The sequence below is a fragment of the Lissotriton helveticus genome, chromosome 1_1, assembly GCF_964261635.1.
Source record: "Lissotriton helveticus chromosome 1_1, aLisHel1.1, whole genome shotgun sequence".
In the NCBI taxonomy this organism is placed as follows: domain Eukaryota; kingdom Metazoa; phylum Chordata; class Amphibia; order Caudata; family Salamandridae; genus Lissotriton; species Lissotriton helveticus.
This window is the reverse complement of record NC_136057.1, coordinates 1,654,428,766-1,654,448,327: the sequence shown is the minus strand read 5'-3', so window position 1 is coordinate 1,654,448,327 and position 19,562 is coordinate 1,654,428,766. Positions and strand designations below refer to the sequence as shown.

Here is a 19,562-nt window from a genome sequence, read left to right as displayed (position 1 = left end):
TGATGTCCCATTTAAAAGCAGAACTGTTATTGAACCATATGTTCTCAGTTTTTTTTCTTCATTTATCAGAAGTGTCGTGAGTCGCGTTACAGTTGAGCTTTTGTCCTTTCAGTTTCGTTTTCCAAAAATAAGTGCCTTAGAGGTCAGTGCTGCATGTTGTCATTCTGGTAATGTGTCACTACAAGCATGTGAGCATTTTTCTGTGTTGTAAATTTTTTTCAGTCCTAAGGAGAACATTTGTTAAACTTATTTTACTTGAGCTTGGTCAGATATCTTGCAGACAATCTTTTGAAAATCGTGTGCTGCTAATAAAATGTTTCTATATTTTGCTATTAATACATTTGGACAGGCTGGTATTTACATTCGGACGGCGCTTGGGAATTGATTATGAGTTTATTCTAAATTTGTTTCACTTTTTCAGATTTTTTATGCACAGTTTAAATGACATTTCTGTCGAAATAGTTTATTAATAGGTGCTACAGAACTATCTGGATACGCAGAAAGGCCAAATCCCCAAACCCAGGGAGTTTATCCAGATCCCTGGTAGTAATAGTGGCCAAAATCAGTAAAACAAAATTCATAAAAAGATCACAATATCTCTCTCAAAGGATGCAGTTTGCACAAGGGTTAGTTGAGGTGGTATAGATCGCTATACAATAATCAACAAATATAACAGCGAATTTCCATGAAAAGAATGCCAATTTTTCGAGGGGAGACCTCGCCAAAAATCACCTCCACATCCATCTAACACCTAGCCATAGATGCATGTTTTATGGTGATGTCTCTGAGAAGAGTAACCTTCTAAATGCTTTGAACATGTACTTTCAGGTTACCGTGGTCATGAGATGCCTTTGTGCACGACAAGGCACGGGCACTAGATCAGAGCCCAGTCTGCACAATAACAATGGAACATGGCTGTGCATTCCCTGCACATCTAAGACTCTAAATTTCTTTCCTAAAGTTTTAGGGAGGCATGAAGGGGTGAAACTGATTAATCAACATGTTCACTCATCTGTCTCTTACCAATCTCTCATCATTCAGACACATTTTCATTGTCAACTTTTGTGAACACCAAGTTAGTCAAATGCCTCAGTCTAGGCTCATCACGTGCCTCCTCAAAGTGGACTTATGCAACTTTACAAAAAAATGACATTTAAGATAAAACAATGTAACAACCATGCTGCCTTCTGTACTGTCTCCAAAAAAATACCAAACTGTCAGGATTCCAATGAATCTATCCTTCCTTTGCAGAACAACGACCTTCTGTGGGCAGATTACGAGGAGAAGCTCTCAGACCAGGCAGTACGTGTCATGGAGAATTATGTCGCACAGTTTCCCGAAATGAAGGTAAATTCACTGGAAATCAGATGATATTTCAATTTGCCTCATCCCTTTTACGCCATTGTGATTATAGATAGTACATCATAGTATGATCAATATCATATTTTCCGATTAGCCACAGATTGTAACTGATCCCAGTTTAGATACATTTTATGTAAAATTATTCTTTATGAATATGCTGAAAATCTGGTATTGATCCAGCCATAAAGGGTCAAGGATGGGCCCCTTTGTTTTACGCAATTACGCATCACCATGTTTAAATACCAGCATAATATACATGATAATAATATACCCTCAGATGTCTACCATCTACTCTCAATTCATATATTTAATGGCACTTGATGAAGAGGAGATGAGTTCTCTTCTTTCAATATACTCACACACTACGGTGGCTGACATGGCCTAGACTAGTCCTTTCTCGCTACAACTCAAACAGAGTTTAAATTGGTGCTTACTAATATTTCCACCCATTTTCTTAGTTGTAGAATCTCTTCAGCAGTAAACATTTGAAAACCCTCTGCTTCCTCTCTGTCTGATGTCATTATTTCCACAGTATTTTAAGTGGCAGAGATAGCTATAACTTTTAGGGTAATTCACCCTTCTGGAAGCATGATGAGTACTCCACCACGCAGGGTGATCCAAACATCTTCTATTCAAGCACAGGATCTTTTGGATACAGATGAGAGGGGACCCACAAAGAGAACCAGCAGAGTGATCTCATAATAATTTGGGAAATCAGGAAATCTTTTGATTAGCAGAAGACATAAGCCTTCTTTATGTAAAATTAGCGTGTGGCTAGACAGATGGCATCTTTATCCGTAGGAGTAAAAATGGTTGTGTTGATTATTTTCCCACCTATTTGCTCATTCCCATCTGACACTCCACATGGCAATTAAGAATTATGCACCGGAGCCTCAAGCATGTGCTGGAAGGTCTCATGGAGACCAGCTAGTACCAGCAATGCACACTTTTGTTAAACAGTTTTAACCCCTTCGCCGCAAGGCTAATTCCCCCGCGGGGCTGGGGGGAGGGGGGGGCGCGCAGCGCCACGGTGCTTGTGACGAGTTCGGCTCATTATGCTGCACAGTGGCGCTGTGCTCATGACGACTTGAGCTCGTCATGACCACACCCGTTTTCGTGGAACGCTCAGCACAGCGGGGAAATTACCCCCGCGTGTGCTCATGACGAGCTGAGCTGAGCTCGTCATGAGCACAGCGCGACCGTGCCTCACGACGAGCTGAGCTCGCCATGAGCACGGAAGGTGTTAATGTCGTGAGAGGTTAAAACGTAGTGTGTATACAAATATGGCCATGTCCTCCCACCTATGATGAAGATGAAAACTGCAGGCATCCAGAGTTGCCCTTCTTATAACAGAAAGGAATAACATAGCACTCTATACGAAATGTTAAAGAACCATATAAGGTCCAAACAGTAAGGTCTTATGTTAGACAGAAGAGTTTTCTTTAATGTAGAAAAACGCTGTTTGAGTATTTCTCAGTATAATCTTTTTCCACAAATTATTCTCCAGTTTTCAATACATTGATGACAGCCATCACGTGTTTCGTCACACAGTGACTCTTTCAAGGCTTAAATGTTTAAAAATTCTTGGTGCTTGGAGGGTATGCCGGACAATTCGGTATTCCGTTTCAGAGTGGCACTTCCAGTGGCAGCATTGTGCTGCTCCAGATACCAAAGGATGTGAACAACAAACTAGTCAAGTCGAGGCGATAAGGTGCATGTTCTACTACAATGGATAGTAAGTCCTCTTGTGTGAGTCCAAAGATGGCTCCTCTGTATTTAGGCAAGATAATGTAGTATGACCATAAGCCAAAGTTGGAGATGTAATTGTAATAAAAAGCCAAAATTGTGACCCTGATAAGTGCCTATCCATGTACCGTATACCGGATAGGGACTTATCAAGGTCTCTGTCATTCCTCAATATTAATCTGCCAGAAGCTATTTTCTTTACCATCATCTCTATATTTGTTGAGTCCAGCTTGGCATTTATCCACACAAGTCAAAAAGTTCTCCAACTCTTCCATAAGAAAGACAAAACAATTCTATAAACTGCTTTGTTAGCGTCTATGTGGCCTCACTATTGATTCCTTGTCACACCGTTCACTAATGTGGCTCTGATCAATGGCTTGGTGCTTGATAGTGACTGCTTGTCAATTTCTGATCAGGCCACTTCGAATAATCCTGCTCCAAAGCAGCGTGACTTAATCACACAAGCGCAATGATGCTCTAATCTTATGTCTGCTTAAAAGTGAGGTTTGCAGCCCTGTTTTGGGTTGTGTTTTAAGACTAATTAACTCTTCAGGCAAGATGTGAAGTCCATTATTAAGAGGCACCAGTAATCCCAATTTGGCTGGTAACTAGAGTTTCCGGACGAATCAGAATTACAAGATCCATGGTACCTCCACAAATCTGAGGTGTTTCAGCAGGTGACTCCACCTGGGAGTTTCCTTGTGAAATGCCAGGAGGGAAAGAAGGAGGGTCCCGGGGAATCTGAATTGAAATTTACGATTCCCCCTGTAAATTATCATTTCTGAGGGGACACTCACATGTAATCTCCATTAACTCATCCTTCTGGAGTCACCGATGATGCAGTATAAAAATTAAAGGGGCGGAGCTACCAAATGAATAACATGGGGTTTTTGTTTTTGTTTTGCAATTTTTTATATAGTGTGAACTTGACCCGAAGGTATCAGAGCACTTTACATGAGCAACAGTTCCATTACAGACGGCCACATTCATTTCCCTAGAATCACAAGATGTTTGAGCCTCCCGCCAGACTCGGACCTGGTTTCCCAGCTTCAAGGTTGCCCCCCCCCCCCTAAAAACGAATGCCTGTCCCCTCCGACCACACCTGCTACTAATTAAAAGCCCACCACATATGTTCTCTACGAACTTGTGTATATAACAGAATGTGTTTTTTTTATATATGCACTCACCTCTCTGCCATCAGGGTGGGGCTAAACCGGGCCACAGGCTGACCACAAGAGATAGAGAGGAACCCCTGACAGGCTGTAGGACATTACCCAGCCCCTAAAGCAGTTCTGGGATAGCAAACAACAAAATGTTCACAAAGGCATGCACGATTTACTGCTGCGCACAATAAAAGCACCTGGATATTCTGTAAGTGTTTCATCCTTTTTTCTTTCAAAACTGCTAACAAAACTTAATATTTTTGGAAGAATTATTCATTTGACTTCAATTTTTATACCAATGTCTTAGAGGGAGACCCCCCCCCCCCACACCTGTGCTTAATTTGTAAAAATAAATAAATAAGTGCAGGGCCCTCGTCAGGAGGTCACTGCAGTTTGCACCACACATTGTCCAGGCCAGCACCGCCAATGACAGTACCTACACAGCTAGTAATCATCACATTTTTACAAGTGTGACAATTTAGACTTCAGCTAAAACAGCAATTGACAGAGTACCATGTGTGATGGTGTAGATTGGTGCAAAAACAGTAGGACTGGTATTACATTCTTCAATAGGGGGAACCATACAAAGAGAAAGACACAGTGAAGAGTCTACATTTTTCATGGGGTCCCGCATGGAGAAACACTGCCTCAAGCTGATTTGTTTTGTGAGCAGTCCAGAACAGGATTTCCTCCCATTTGGTAGGGACTTTACTCATGATAGCATTAATTGTAATAGGACTAATTTCAGGCACAGCTAGCTGAGCCTGAACAGCTTGAGGCGCCCTTGCTGGGGCAGTAGTGATTGTATGCAGAACATACTGCAAATAACGTGGATACAGTCAAACCAAATGGTTTAAAAGTGAAAGTGTCTAATGCTGAGTTCATGTATTTCATCTATTTCAAAGTCAAGGTCAAATTAGTCTTTATTCGGTCTTTTTCAACCATAAAAGACACATATAAAATACATACAATGTAGTAAAATGACATAAAATGTTTTACAAGGACAGTGTCATAAAGAATAAGGTTAGATAAAAAAATTCCAATGAATACAATTCTGAACCGTTACAATACTTAATAATAAAAATTAATTATATAAGGAAAGGAATAACAAATCATAAAAAAGACTTTAAATCCATAGTGGAGCAAGGTTAGGGTAATTCCTTTTTTAAATACAATTTACCCATGGTTGGCAACAAGAGAAGGGCATCACAGAATAGACAGGTTACTTAAAGCAATGCAGAGCCTACGTTTGCATCCAAACTATTCCTTCTAAGGGCCCATGTCCAGCTCAAGAATTTTGCCATCGCTATAACTACGACTTCCCTTGTGTCTGTATTTAAAATGGGCAATGCCGATTGGCATGATCTTATGCCAATTTTTAAACAGACCGGCTTGAGCCATTTACAACGTGGCCCCTTATATGTGGGGCACACAAACAGTACATGTGTTAGAGACTCTTCCTGGGATAGGCACATATGGCATTTTGTGTCTTGGTCATCATCCCACTTAGCCGTGAAAGATTTTAAGGGGAGGGTACCCACTCTAAATTGGTGATAGAGTTTCCTGTCACCAGGTCTCGTAATAAAATCCCAGTAGGCCTCCAGCCTGTATTCATACTGATGTTCACAGAAGAGACCTGTTAGGGAGGCACTATTCACCAATGACAAGGACTTTTGACAGACCATGTCCCTATATAGAGCTTTAAAATTTTTGGTTGGGAAGGGGTTGCCTTCTGGGTCCTCCCACAAGTGGCTGAGCCCCGTATCAAATAGTGTGCCCGTAATCTTTTGTAACCAAGTGATTTTTGAAGACTCATCGGCTTCTCTAATATGCTTAACTGCTTTAGCATAAGGTGCTAACTCCGGGGTTGTCCATAGCCGTCTCCAATACGCCAGAAGTCTGAAAACCGCTGCCTCCTCAAAAGAAGTACATCCCAGATCTAAGAGTAGGGGTTTAAGTGGGGCTGATTGGGGGAGACCAGTCAATGATCTCAAAAACGTGTTCTGGGCTAGGACTAAAGACCTAAATTCTCTAAGCCCCAGAGTTCTGCACCAGAAATTATTGATGCCCTAATTTTCCCTTGATAAATAGTTAGTGCCGGTCCAACTGGTTTCGTGTGAGATAGCCGGTGTTCTCTTAGAAGGGCCCCTGCTAGTTGATTGTCCCTAAGGACTAGTGGATCTATCTGTGGCTTCCAATTCATCCTTTTACCCATCGATACGCCCAGGTACGTAAAGGAATTAGTTTGCTCCCAAGGCGCATTGTTCATTTCTACTCTGCCTTTCACTATTTTATGTTTGTGCAACACCATGAACTTGGTCTTGTCAACGTTAACTACAAGGGCTCGTTGCAGACCAGATTGTGTTTTGGACAGAATTAAAGAATAGTCGGCAAACATTAAGAGCGGAACCCTCGAACTGGCAAGAGTAGGGGCGTCAGCTGGATACTCAGTGTAATATGAGATAACATTATTTATGAACAATGAGAAAAGGGTAGGGGCCAAAACACACCCCTGCCGTACTCCCTTGTTCACAGGGAAGCGATCTGTTACCTCACCCTGTTGTCCCCACCGAACCTGGGCATAATTAGACTCATGAAGCTTAATGATAAATGTTAAAATCTCAGGGGGCATCCCTGCTTCCTTAAGTGTGTCCCACAACTTGTAACGGGGCACTAAGTCGAATGTAGATGTATGGTCTATAAATGCTGCATTGAGAGCCCCCCAGCTAAAACCACAGTATTCCAATATATCATCATGAATCTAAAAACTTGATCGATAGTTCTAGCGTGAGTGCGGAAACCCGCTTGATAGATTGATAGGATTTCGTTATCATCTATCCAGATATTCACCCTACTTAGCACTAGTCAGGCCACAATCTTTTTCAAGGTGTCTATAAGGCTTATAGGCCTATAGTTATTTGGGCTGGCACGGTCCCCTTTTTTATAAATAGGGACGATTTCTGCCCCACGCCAGGATTCTGGTAAGGTGGCTCCTCTTGCAGGCCATTAGCTATAATGAGAATATATTTGAGCCAATTCTGCCTATCGGATTTGAATATATCCACCGGGATACAATCCGGGCCCGGGGCCCCACCTGCTGCGACATCATCCAGAACTCTCTCAATTTCCCCTAAATCAAAGGTTAGGACTGTATCAGAAATTTCTCTAGGGTAATATCTTGGGCTACCTGTGGTAGATCCAAACTGGGTCTGGTTGTGCGCAACCCATACTTCTGGTGGAACATTATTAACTGGTACCGGCCCTATGTCACCACTACCCCATTTAATTATTTGCCAGAACCGACACCAGTTTTTCCCGTTGCTTACATGTAACAAATCCTTCCATCTGTTTTCATCGAAGGTCTTCTTTGCCCTTTGCTGGGTTTCCTTATATTCAGACCTAGCTTTCCTAACCTCCTGTGGGGCTCCCGGCCTAATAGCTTGAGAGAGGTGCCTAAATGCTATCCTACATGCCCCATCGTACCATTTTGCTGATTTTTGGATAGGCTGCTTAAAGGATCTATTGTTTTTTGTAAAAAAAGCTTTCAACTTTACAAACAGGTCCTCATGAGCCTTTGTAGGAGCAGGAAGAGAAGCCTCGTGCATATCAAGATGTGAGAGGGCTAATATAGTATCTTCAAGAGTTGACTTTATCAGGTCCATAGTGCCCTCGTCTTCTGAGACCAGTGCCCATTTTAATCTGCAACAGTCTTGAGACATAATTACATTTTCCGTCGCAATTTCCATTCCTACCCTCACCATAGGTTGGCCCTTTACCTCTAGTGTCAATATTAGAGGATCATGATCACTCTCTGCTCTATGGTGGACCTCCATGTCCCCTAACCTTGACCATAATTCTAAGTTAATAAAGAAGTAGTCAATTCTACTACTTCTTAGCTCGTTGTTTAAAATATGGGTGCCTTCACTATCAGATTTCGATCTCCTATTGACAGCCATGAGGCCCCTCTCCAAAGATAAGCTTTTTAATTGGAGGACTGCCTCTGACCATTTGCTAATTGTGGGAAGCGTTAAGAGTGGAATACCCCAAGCCGCATCCTCGTCACTGGTAAGACTTCCATCTTCTAAGCCGAGTGGCTCGAATGTACAGTTGAAATCACCAGAAATTACCCGGTGATTTACCCCTTTTAGTGATTTAATGAAAGAGTCCAGGCTAGAAATGGTTGGTGAGGCTTTCCCTCCCACCAGCTCTCTTGCATAGACATTAAACAATGTAAGCTCTGGCTCATATTCGGAACGTATTTTAGTAGCCAAAATGTCAGGGTTGTCAATCGTTAGCTCTTCTACCTGATAACCTGCCTGCTGTCTAGCCCAAATAACCAATCCCCCAGAGGGTCTCCCTTTAGATCTTACGATTGCTGGTTTATCAAAGGCCAAATAGCCAGGACGAAAGATCGTACTCAATGACCAAGTCTCCTGGAAGGCGATAATATCATAATTCTCTATGAAAGATGACCAATCAGAAGAGGTAGTCCTCGATGGGAGACCAGCAATATTCCACGATATTATACTATCCCCCAGATGCATCAAGCCCAGATTCTGCGAATTCTAAATAGTGAAAAATACCGAATCGCAATTTAGAATTCGCAGAATGGGATGCATCAAGAAAAGCGATTACAAAAAGTGAATCGCAGTCGGCTGCATTTGCCGATTGCGATTTTTGCTAAATCATACAAAATTCGCAGTATTGCCTGTTTCCCATGTTGAAATTGCGATTTCGCAATTACCGAAATCGCAAATTGCGATCTCGCTACTTGCGAGATCTCAAAAACGGGAAGTCGCATTTCGAGCACAATTATGACATCACAACCAGGAAGTAGGCAGTTCCCTCACTCATTCTGAACACAGAGCCTGAGAGTGGAAGAAGCACAGGACAGAGCTCCACCAGACACACCCTGCAGCACCACAACAGGACACACTCACTAAACCAGAATGTCCCAGGAAGCAGCAGGAAGCAGTGCACCTGGCAGAAAACGCAAAATCAAATTTTCTGAGCAGGAGTTGAAGTTCCTCATCGAGGGTGTAAGAAAGGACCATGTCAGGCTGTTTGGCAAGGAATCCCGGAAGGTGCCTGAAGCCGTCAAGAGGTGCATTTGGCAGCGCATCCGGTCCAAGGTGAACTCTGATGGAGGGACCCAGCGCTCCACTGATGAGCTGAAGAAGAGGTGGTACAACCTCAGAGGTTGTGCCAAAGAGCGCATTGCAGAGAGGCTGGGGAAGCAACATGCCACGGGAGGAGGAGACGCCACAGTGGTGCCCAACACTCCACTTGAAGACCTGGTGGAGGACACAATCAACCCTGCAGCCTGCGTGCGGGTCACCCGGCTGGACACCTCCCGACCCACCCAACAATCCCAAGGTAAGTGCCATGCAACTGCGACCCCATCCCCTAACAATGCCCATGCCTCCAGAGCTAGCCATTTGATAACCCCAGTAATGCAGGCCATGCACATCTGAAATGCCATATTGCATTGTGGGACCTGTAGTGTGAAAATAGTTCCCTGATAGCCACATACAGCCAGACCTGTCATGTGAAACATATCCCTAAAGCCAGTCAGGGAATGCAAGCCTGCATGCATGTTGCAACACCCCATGTGCAAGATATATATCATTAATCATGCACCCATTTACATCACAGGTGCTGCAGAACAAACCAGCACAGACAGCGAGGCACTCCACATTGAGGAGAACCCCGAGGACACCGAGGGAGAGGGACATCCTGCCCCACGACCTGGACCATCACAACCACCAGCACCAGTACCATCACCTCCCCATGCGGACAGGGCCACCCCTGCAGCCACAGGAGGACAGCAACCACCCCATGTGACACCCATGGAGGTGGTACAGGCCACACCACCACCCAGGAGGCAGACATGGTGCACAGCCACTGTGCGTTCGCAGTCCAGCGGACTGATGAGGCAGCAGCGCAACGTGGCAACACGCGCTGGAAGGGGGGAACATGTCCAGGATTCAGGGCTGGCTATAGAATACCGGATGCTAGCTGTCCACCAAAAGCAGGCACGGCACATGGCAGCCATGCAGCTGCAGCTCTATAAGACAGCGCGCAACGTGAGCCAGCTCACGGAAAGCGTGTAGGTGCTGACGGCTGCTGTCAGGCTGAACAGCCAAATCATGGTGTCACAGCAGGACATCACCGCCAGCTGCTGACCCGGCTGTCAGCATAAACAAGATTAAACCACCTGATTGGTAATGCGACCTCACATCTTTCACACCGGTCCCGGGCGATGCAGATTCAGATGGTGCAATGCTGCAAGGACGTCACCAGGGCTTTGGAACAGGTCACAACCGCTGTCCAGAATCAGCAGGCGTGTGGCCATGGCCAGGCAAGGGGGGGGGATAATGCCAGTGAGTGCACATCAAGTCTCAGCAGCCTGTCATTGCCGGTGGTAACCGAACGCAGCCGCAGCACCAGGCCAAGTGCAGCATCACGGGCCAATACTGGCGAGGAGGATGTGGAGAGGCGACTGGGTGCGTCCGGCCGGAGGCGCCAGTGATTGTATGTTGTCTAGCAGCAGTGCCATGCTGATTTGACAAGCACGCCTGCGCCTGCTTCGCTATCATGGGGCTGTATGAGGAAATACAGTTGTCATGTATTGTTAAAAGAAATGATGCGGCAGCAGACCTCAGGCTGGTATTTGAGGGCCCCACCAGTCTTATGTAGGATGTGGAATCGGCTCTTTAACAGCCCAAATGTCCGTTCAATGCAATTTATAGTGCGAATGTGTGCAGCATTGTAACGCCATTCCTGTGGCGTTGCAGGGTTGAGGTATGGGGTGAGGAGGTACTCACGGAGGCCGTAGGCGCTGCCACCTGAATGAAAGGAGCAGAGGGTCAGTGCCTGTTATGCGCAGTTACATGGTCTCGACGTACTGTATGTGGGCATGCGTACTTACCTAGGAGGTGTCCTTCGCCATAGTCACCCCTGGCCAAGCGGGTGTGTATGCCACTGTGCCGGAAGATGAAGGAATCATGCGTGCTACCCGGGTATTGGGCCACTATGTCAGTAATGATGGTCTTTGCATTGCAGACCATCTGGATGTTCAGTGAGTGGTTGGACTTGCGGTTCCGGTACAGGTACTCGGTCTCAGCGGGTGGGCAGATGTGGATGTGGGTACAGTCAATGCATCCAATTACATGGGGAAATTGCGCAATGTTGTAGAAGGCAAGCTTTGTTTGATTTAAGTCCTGTTGGGTGGTTGAGAAGGTTATGTAATGGTGTATCCGGGTCAGCATGGCGTCCAGGAAACTTTGTAGGCAGCGGGACAGTGTGCTCTGGGAGATCCCCCCTGCTACTGCAACTATCCCCTGGAAGCTTCCGGAGGCCAGGAGGTACAGGCAGCACAGGACCGGGACATGGGTGGGCACGGCATTGGACCTCCTTGTTGGGTGCTGCATCAGGGGGTCAAGGTCTCTGATGAGATTGTGAATCATTGCCCCATTTAGCCTGTATTTGGAGTATATCTCCTCTTCAGTCTGGCCCAGGAGTGTTATCCGCAGCCGGAAGATGCGCTCCTGAATCCTGCGTTGGTTCCGGGCTGCGCGCAGGAGCCTCAGCCGCCTTGCCACGATGGATAGACCTGGCATTGTGAATGTACTCATGCTACTACTGTGTCTCCTTAAGTGTGTTTGTTTTGCTCCGCCCATTGTTCCTGTTTGATTTTTTTTTTTCCTATTGAACTTCATGGTTACCACCTGGTTTGACTTCTCCTTAAATTGCGACTCGTATTTAGCGATTTGGTTTTTTTCGCAATTTGCGATGTTTGATGAATAGCATTAGCGATTTATTTGCGAATTCGCAAATTAATTCGCAGAATTAGTGGAAAATCGCTATTACAGATTCGCTAAGGGGTGTCCACATTGATTCTGCGAGTTTATGTTTGCAAATTCGCAAATTGGTGGGTTTTTGCTTCATGAATTGCGGAATCTGAAATTGCGATCGTAATTGCTGTTTCGCAGCTATTGCGATCGCAATTTCGGTTGATGAATCTATGCCTTAGTGTGGTAGAGACTGTACCGCCTCCTCAATCTAACGATAACGGGTTATCGGTACTCTCTGGGGGGTTAGGGGTTGCTAGCTGAGATTTTGGGTCGGTCACTGAGGAAAGAGCAAGATGAATAACGGTGTTCTCTATCCTAAGGAGATTTACCGATTGAAGTCAATCGCAAGCATCTAGACCAGACAAGGGGGCAAATCTATTAACTAGGTTTAGGTCACAGGACCTATGTATAATTCTATGGGGTGCACATGGAGTACCCCACCCTGTCAGAGGGGAGTGTCGGGGTCTATAGAAGAAACCTAGGCGCAGGAGAGAGATTTTCCCAGATTGATACCCTTGCTTCCTACTACCTAAGTGGTCCAGGAGAAATCTAACAACATACTCATTGTTGAAGTTGGCAACTACGCAATCACCTCTCCCATCCTTCACTGAATGTCCTATCCATGCTGTGGGTCTGGCCATAATCATCTCATTACAAATATCCCAATCCCATAACCCGACTTCCTTCAATTGTGTAGTAAGCCAGTGCATGGTTTTAGCCATTAACTGTTCGGTGGATTCACTATGCCCAACCTGTAGAGTCGGAACGTTCCACAGGACCACCACAAGCGGGGCGGCGGCTGGAGGAAGGTGTATGGCTCAGGGTCCTTCTGAGGCTGGGCTAGGGTCCAATCTAACATGCAATGCGGGTGGATCTTGGCCAGATGTCCCTGGTACAAAGATGGCCTGATTTGTTAAATCACGAGTGGAGGGCAATTGTGCAGTATCCCTTACTGGCCTTGTGCAAGATCTACTTTCCTCGCCCCTCGTGGTGCTCGGGATAGACTGAGCAAATTCGCTAGTCACATTCCCTATTTCATTTACATTACCACCTAATACAACTAAACCAACATCAGAATCAGTAGCTACTGCGCCATTTCTCCTAGACGGTAATAACGTTGGCCTGGTTGATCGAGGTTTGGTGGGCATAGGCATTGCTACTACAGTGTTACTCGGTTCGTTGGGTGTGATTACAGGAGACCAATTAGTTTTAGCCAGCATAGTACAAAAATTGGACATAACCTTTAGTTCAAAATTAGTTAGTCTTTCCTCAATCTTTGTCAGTCTGTGGATGATAGGGGTTAAAGATGTTGAGATTAGATTACCCAGTTTAATCCACAAAGCCTCATTTACTTCGGGGAGGGATCACCCACTGAGTCGAAATTCAAAACCCCAGTGGTAGTGGGTAGGGGGTCTGCTATCATTTGTGGTAATAAAGATGCGGTTCCTCCATTTTTATTAGTCCTTTGCAATTTTGCATTTTTCTGCCTCTGAGGGCCTCCTCCCCGCTTCCTCTTCTATTAAGGCTCCGGGATTGGATCAAGAGTTTGATTTTTTGATTGAGGCACAGACCTCGTAGTAATACGTGGAAATGAACTACTTGCTATGCCCTTTTGCACCGACTCAACGGAGAGGTGGATGATATGAGCTTCCGATGTAATAGATGTTTCCAATAGCACAAATATCTCCTGCCAAATCATAGGAATCAGTATCTGTGGCCAAGCAGCGGTCAGGAGTCAGGAGTGCAGGCAGACATCAAACAATGTTGATCGTGTTGATGTCGTTGATGTGTTGAATGTCGATGTTGATCGTTTGAACTGGAGGGGATCGAGAGATAGGCGGCACTCGGTCAGTGCAATCTCATGGGCGAGGACAGAGCTAGCTCTGATTAAAAATTGGTCCAATTTCCCCGCCACACTTCCGCTGGTTAGCGCGTTTCTACCCTTTCCCTCTAGCACATTCATCTTGGGCTAGGTATAGAGGCAAACAGAATTCCAAACTAATTACGCCCTCAGGGGAGACAGACAAAGAACTAAAGCAAAATAACCTTGGGTTTTAGGTGGATTTAGTGGGGGGGGGGCCCGGCTCGGCCTCGTCCAGTCTCTAACAGGCTCAAACCGGCCCGCCCTTGGCCCGGGCTACACATTGCGCACGCCTGCGCGCATCCCGCTAAGCGGGTGGCGAGAGCAGTCAAGTAGGCTCCCCCAGACAAACACAGGTGCGGGCAGTTGGCAGCAAAGCTCTCTGGGGCTTGCAGTCTCCGTGCAGGAACACGCTCTCCTCCTCAGCGCACGAAGCGGCTCCCGCAAAGCGGGTGCCGTGAGCAGTCAAGTAGGCTCCCCCAGGCAAACACAGGTGCGGGCAGTTAGCAACAATGTGACAAGGGGACGGGTTTGCACAGTGGTGAAGGGAGGGGGTGGGCCTGAGGTGACATGTGTGCAAACGCACTGTGGCGTGTTTTAAGTTGGGGAATTAATTCCACTTCAATCCTGAGGGTCCCTGGGGGCCAACTATCCCACCAGGTACCTCCAGTAAGCGCCACGAAGCTGCGTTGCAGTGTTGTAAAAAGGGGCGTGGCCTCTGAACACCTCCCTGCAACGCAGCTCTCTGGTGCATACTGGAGGTACCTGGTGGGCTAGTTGGCCCCAGGGACCCTCAGGATTGAGGAGGAATTAATTCTCCAACTTAAAACGTGCCACAGGATGTGTTTGCAGTCATGACACCTCAGGCCACGCCCCCTTCCTTCACCATTGTGCAAACGCGCCCCGTGGTGAGTTGTAAGTTGGGGAATTAATTCTCTTTCAATACTGAGGGTACCTGAGGGCCAACTAGCCCAACAGGTATCTCCAGTAGGTGCCAGTGAGCTGCGTCGCAGATAGGTGTTCACAGGCTATGCCCCTTTTTACGCCTCTCTGCAACGCTGCTCTGCGGCACTTACTGGAGGTATCAAGTGAGCCAGTTTGACTCTAGGCACCCGTAGGAATTTAGAGGACTTAATCTCTCAACTTACAACGGCCACAGGGCGCGTTTACACAGTGGTGAAGGGAGGGGGCAGGCCTGAGGTGACGTGTGCAAACACGCCCTGTGGCACGTTTTAAGTTGGGGAAATAATTCCCCTTGAATGAATGAAGAAAATTCTTAATAAAGCGCACTGCGACCAAGCGGCTTCCTGGCGCTGAAAGTAGAGGGCTGAGGAGAATGGAATTAGCCGAAGGAGATCAGCCAGAGTACGCTATGGAAAACAGATGGGTCTTGAGGGCTTTGCGGAATTGGGAGTAGACTGGTATAGTCCTGATCGACAGAGGAAGGCTGTTCCAGAAACGAGAGGCTAATACAGAGAATCTAGTGCCTCCAGTTTTAGATCTACGAAACCGCGGAACATTGAGGAGGGATTGATTGGAGGAACGAAGGGCACGGTTGGGAATGTAGGGGATAATGAGAGAATTGATGAAAGCCGGGGCAGTGCGAGTACGAGCCATAAAGACCAGGCAGCCCATCTTAAAGAGAGATCTCTGACAGATGGGAAGCCAGTGAAGGGATTTCAAAACAGGAGTGATGTGAAAGGACTTGGGCAGGTGATGAATAAGACGAGCGGCCTGATTCTGAATAGCCTGCAGTCGGCATAGTTCGTAGGCCGGGATGCCCAAGTACAGGCTGTTCCCGTAATCAAGACGGGAAAGAATCATTGCCAAAATAATAAGTTTAAGGGCATCGGAGGAAAAGAAACGGGACACTTTCCGGATAATCCGGAGGGAAAGAAAACAGGAAGAAACAACTGAGCTAATCTGGGCATGCATGGAGAGGTCCTGACTGACTTTAATACCCAAGGTCTTTGCGGAGGCCGCCGGTACGGGGCGGGGGACCGAAGATGGGAGGCCAGAAGGCGGCAAACCAAGGGGAGATGGTGGGGCCAGTCAGGACCAGCTCCGTCTTGTCCAGATTAAGCTTGAGTTGATTACAGTTCATCCACTCCGAGATGAAAACTAGAGTGGAGTGGAATTTAGGTAGGGAGTGCAGAGGAGAGGAGAGATCAAAAACTAACTGGAGGTCATCCGCATAGTTATATACGGAGACCCCCATGTCAAGGAGAGAAAGAATAAGGGGACGAATGTAAAGATTAAAAAGAAGAGGGGACAGGGAGGAGCCTTGAGGGACCCCGCAAGGAACCAAGCGGGTTGGGGCAGTGTGGCCAGAGAGATGGACAGCCTGAGTCCGTTCTTTAAGAAAAGAGGCGAGCCAAGAGAGGGCGGTGCCCCGAACGCCTGCTGCGCAGACACGGCCGAGAAGGATGGAATGGTCGACCATGTCAAACGCAGCGGACAGATCAAGGAGCACCAAGGCTTGAGGCAAGATGGAGTCCGCCTTGCTCTTTAGCTCGTCTAGGACGGACAAGACCACTGACTCGGTAGAGTGGGCCGTGCGGAAACCCGCTTGGTGGGAGGCCAATGAAGGAGGAGAGACAAGATGTAATATAACTCTCCAATATTTCCCAAGGTAAGGGAGAAGGGAAATGGGTCTGAAGTTGGAGGGAAGGGAGGGGTCTGAACCAGGCTTTTTTAAGATGGGGCAAACTATAGCTGATTTTAAAAAAATTGGGACTAGACCTGAGGAGATAGAGGCATTAAGGAGGGAGAGAGGGGGATCAGGGCAGTGAATGAAAAGCTCTCTCAGAATGCGAGCCGGAGCACAGTCAGCCGGGGAGCCTGACTTCACTTTCTGAAGTAGAGCCAGAAAAGAGTTCAGAGAAATAGGTGGAAACTGATCGAGAGACGAGAAGGACAGAGGAAGAGCAGGGGAAAGAGGGGGAAGAGGGGGTGAAGATGCTGGAGGAATATTGGATTTGATCTTCACGATCTTCTCTAGAAAGAAGTCGTTAAGAGACAGACAGAGAGCTTGGGAAGGGATAAGGTTAGGGTTAGCCCTATCCGAAGCAACTAAGTTGCGGACTATGGAGAAAATCTCCTCAGGCTTGTTGGCTGCCAAATATATTCTCTCCGAAAAATAGGTGGTTTTGGCTAAGAGAATAGCCTTCTTGTATTTAGCCAACAGAAGCTTGTATTTGGCTCGCAAGGAGAGACAATAATTGTGTCTCCAATGGCGTTTGGAACGCCTAAAGTCCAATTTAAGGATTTTCAACTCATCTGTAAACCATTTTTGGGCGTCATGGGGGCGGCAGGTGTTGACTTTCCTGAGGGGGGCAACCCGATCGCAAGAGGAGGACAGCCAATGATTCACAGCGTCTACTTGAAGATCAAGGGAAAGAATACCTAGGTCGGGGGAAGAGGTAGTGAGAGAGGCGCAGAGAGAGTTGAGGTCGACCCGATTCCAATTACGAGCTGTGACATTCTTGGGCAAGGGGAGTTTCTCTTGTGCTCCGAGCTCAATAGGGAATGAAATCAAAAAGTGATCGGACCAGGTGCAAGGGAGGACTGTGGGGGGGAGGATAGTACAACTAGCTGACCATATTTGGTCTAAGGTATGGCCATGAACATGGGTGGGGGAGTGAAGGTGAGGAAGGAAGTTGAGACACTGGAGAGTGGCAGAGAAGTCCTTGGAGGACAGATCCTCCCTGGGGTCGCCCGGCCAATAGTTAAAGTCTCCCAGAAGGAGCACAGAGGAATTATTGACCACAAGCGTAGCCAGTAATTCTTGCAAGACAGGCACAAAAGAAGGCATGTTCTGAGGGGGACGATACATAAGGACTATTGTAAGGGGGGCCAAAAGGTTAACTGAACGGGCAACTAAAAAATCAACGCCAGGTGGGGGGCGGAGCTAGCCGGCGTCGATGGCGGACGTGTGAGCTTTCGGCTCCTCGCTGAAGCCCCTTAAAAATCCTGCAGACTATCCTGTTTAATGCCGAATTGACTGGGTTCGGTGCCCGGTGACCCCCGGAGGCCCCCTGACCCGGCTGTGTGGCCCGGAGTGCCGGTGGAAGTGGGTGAAGACCCGCGCAGGATTGGCGACGGAGAGAGGTGCGGACCAGGCCTGAAGCCGCGGCCTGCCCTGTGGCGCGGCCCGCACGACGTCACCTGACGTGCGGCCCTGACACCCGGAGGGGCCGGTGAACGCAGTCTGCAGGTACTGGGACGGGGCGCGACCCGCAAACCCACCGAGGCCCGTCTGGAAGTACAGGCGTAGGGAGGATACGCCTGCGGGGACCCTGCCATTTGTACGCCGTCGGGGCCAGACATCGCACGGGGGAGCTGACGCACCCTAACACGAGGGGAACTCCTGAGGCCGCTCCCGCGACGAGGCCGCCATTTTTAGGCTCGCTAGCGGGGACTGTGGAGTGTGCACAACTATACGCCCGCGGCCACCGCTGAACATTTCCAGGGTGGGATCAGCTCTGGCTTTGGACCGACAATATGGGGAAAAACGATGCGACCCAAGCGAAGCTCTCGTTCGACCGCCGGACAAAGAAGGGGACGGAGTCACAGGCGGCGGAAGCCTCCCCGAAGGGAGCCGCGGCGTCCTCGACCTCTGCGGACCTTAGAGGGTTGCTAGCGGCGATGGAGAGAGGCATTCAGAACAGCATAGAGGCGGTGGGCTCCAAGATCGATGATTTGTCGTACCGCATGGACCGCATGGCGGAACGTGTGGACAAACACGCCGAACGCCTAGACATGGCAGAACGGAGGCTCACGGAAGCTGAGGAGGCACAGACCGAGTGGGACAAAGACCGTCGGCAATTCGGCAGGCTGCTCCAAGTGATCCGTGATAAGGCCGAGGACCTGGAAGCGCGCTCCCGTAGATCGAACATTCGCATAACGGGTGTGGCGGAATCGACGCAGACAGGCAAGATGGAGCTCTACGTGGAACGCCTGCTGAAATCACTGCTTGGGGAGGAGGCCTTCTCCCCAATGTTCATAGTGGAGAGAGCACACCGCACTCTGGGCCCTCAACCCCAACCTGGACTGCCACCCCGGCCCATAATTGCCAAGCTCCTAAACTACAGGGACAGGGACACGGCCCTGCGACTGGCCAGGGAGAAAGGACAACTACAGGTGGACGGCATGAAGATATCGTTGTACCCTGACTTCACGGCCAAGGTACAGGAGGAACGCCGCCAGTTCATACCGCATAAGAAGCAGCTGCGTGAGCTGGGCCTGGACTATGCGATGCTGTACCCGGCCAAATTGAGAATTAACACCGGCGGGAAATCGTACTTCTTTACGGACCCGAAGGAGCTGCAGAAATCACTGAAAACTTGGGCCAAGGAACGCAAGGAACACCGACAGCGACACGAGGAGGACTCGGAGGAAGTGTCGCATATGGAGGAACAGGACTGAGGCGACAGGTCGACTGTATTCCCAGTAAGAGTGTGATTGCTGTGTGATGTACCATGAATGCACGCGGAGTCTCCCGGTTGTGGGCTGCGGCCTGGACTAGAGACAGTGGCCGAGAGACGGCAAGTGACGCGTCGCAATGACTCCTGC

The 19,562-nt window shown here is 47.9% G+C and overlaps 1 protein-coding gene across 1 annotated transcript in view; it reads left to right on the top strand.

The window, feature by feature from the left end:
• The window catches only part of BIN2 (bridging integrator 2), a 319,199-nt gene that overhangs the window by 112,681 nt on the left and 186,956 nt on the right, over positions 1 to 19,562 (top strand). The window contains exon 5 of the mRNA XM_078688858.1: positions 1,252 to 1,347. Within this exon, the coding sequence (XP_078544984.1) occupies positions 1,252 to 1,347 (96 nt within the window). The remainder of the gene's footprint in view (positions 1 to 1,251; positions 1,348 to 19,562) is intronic.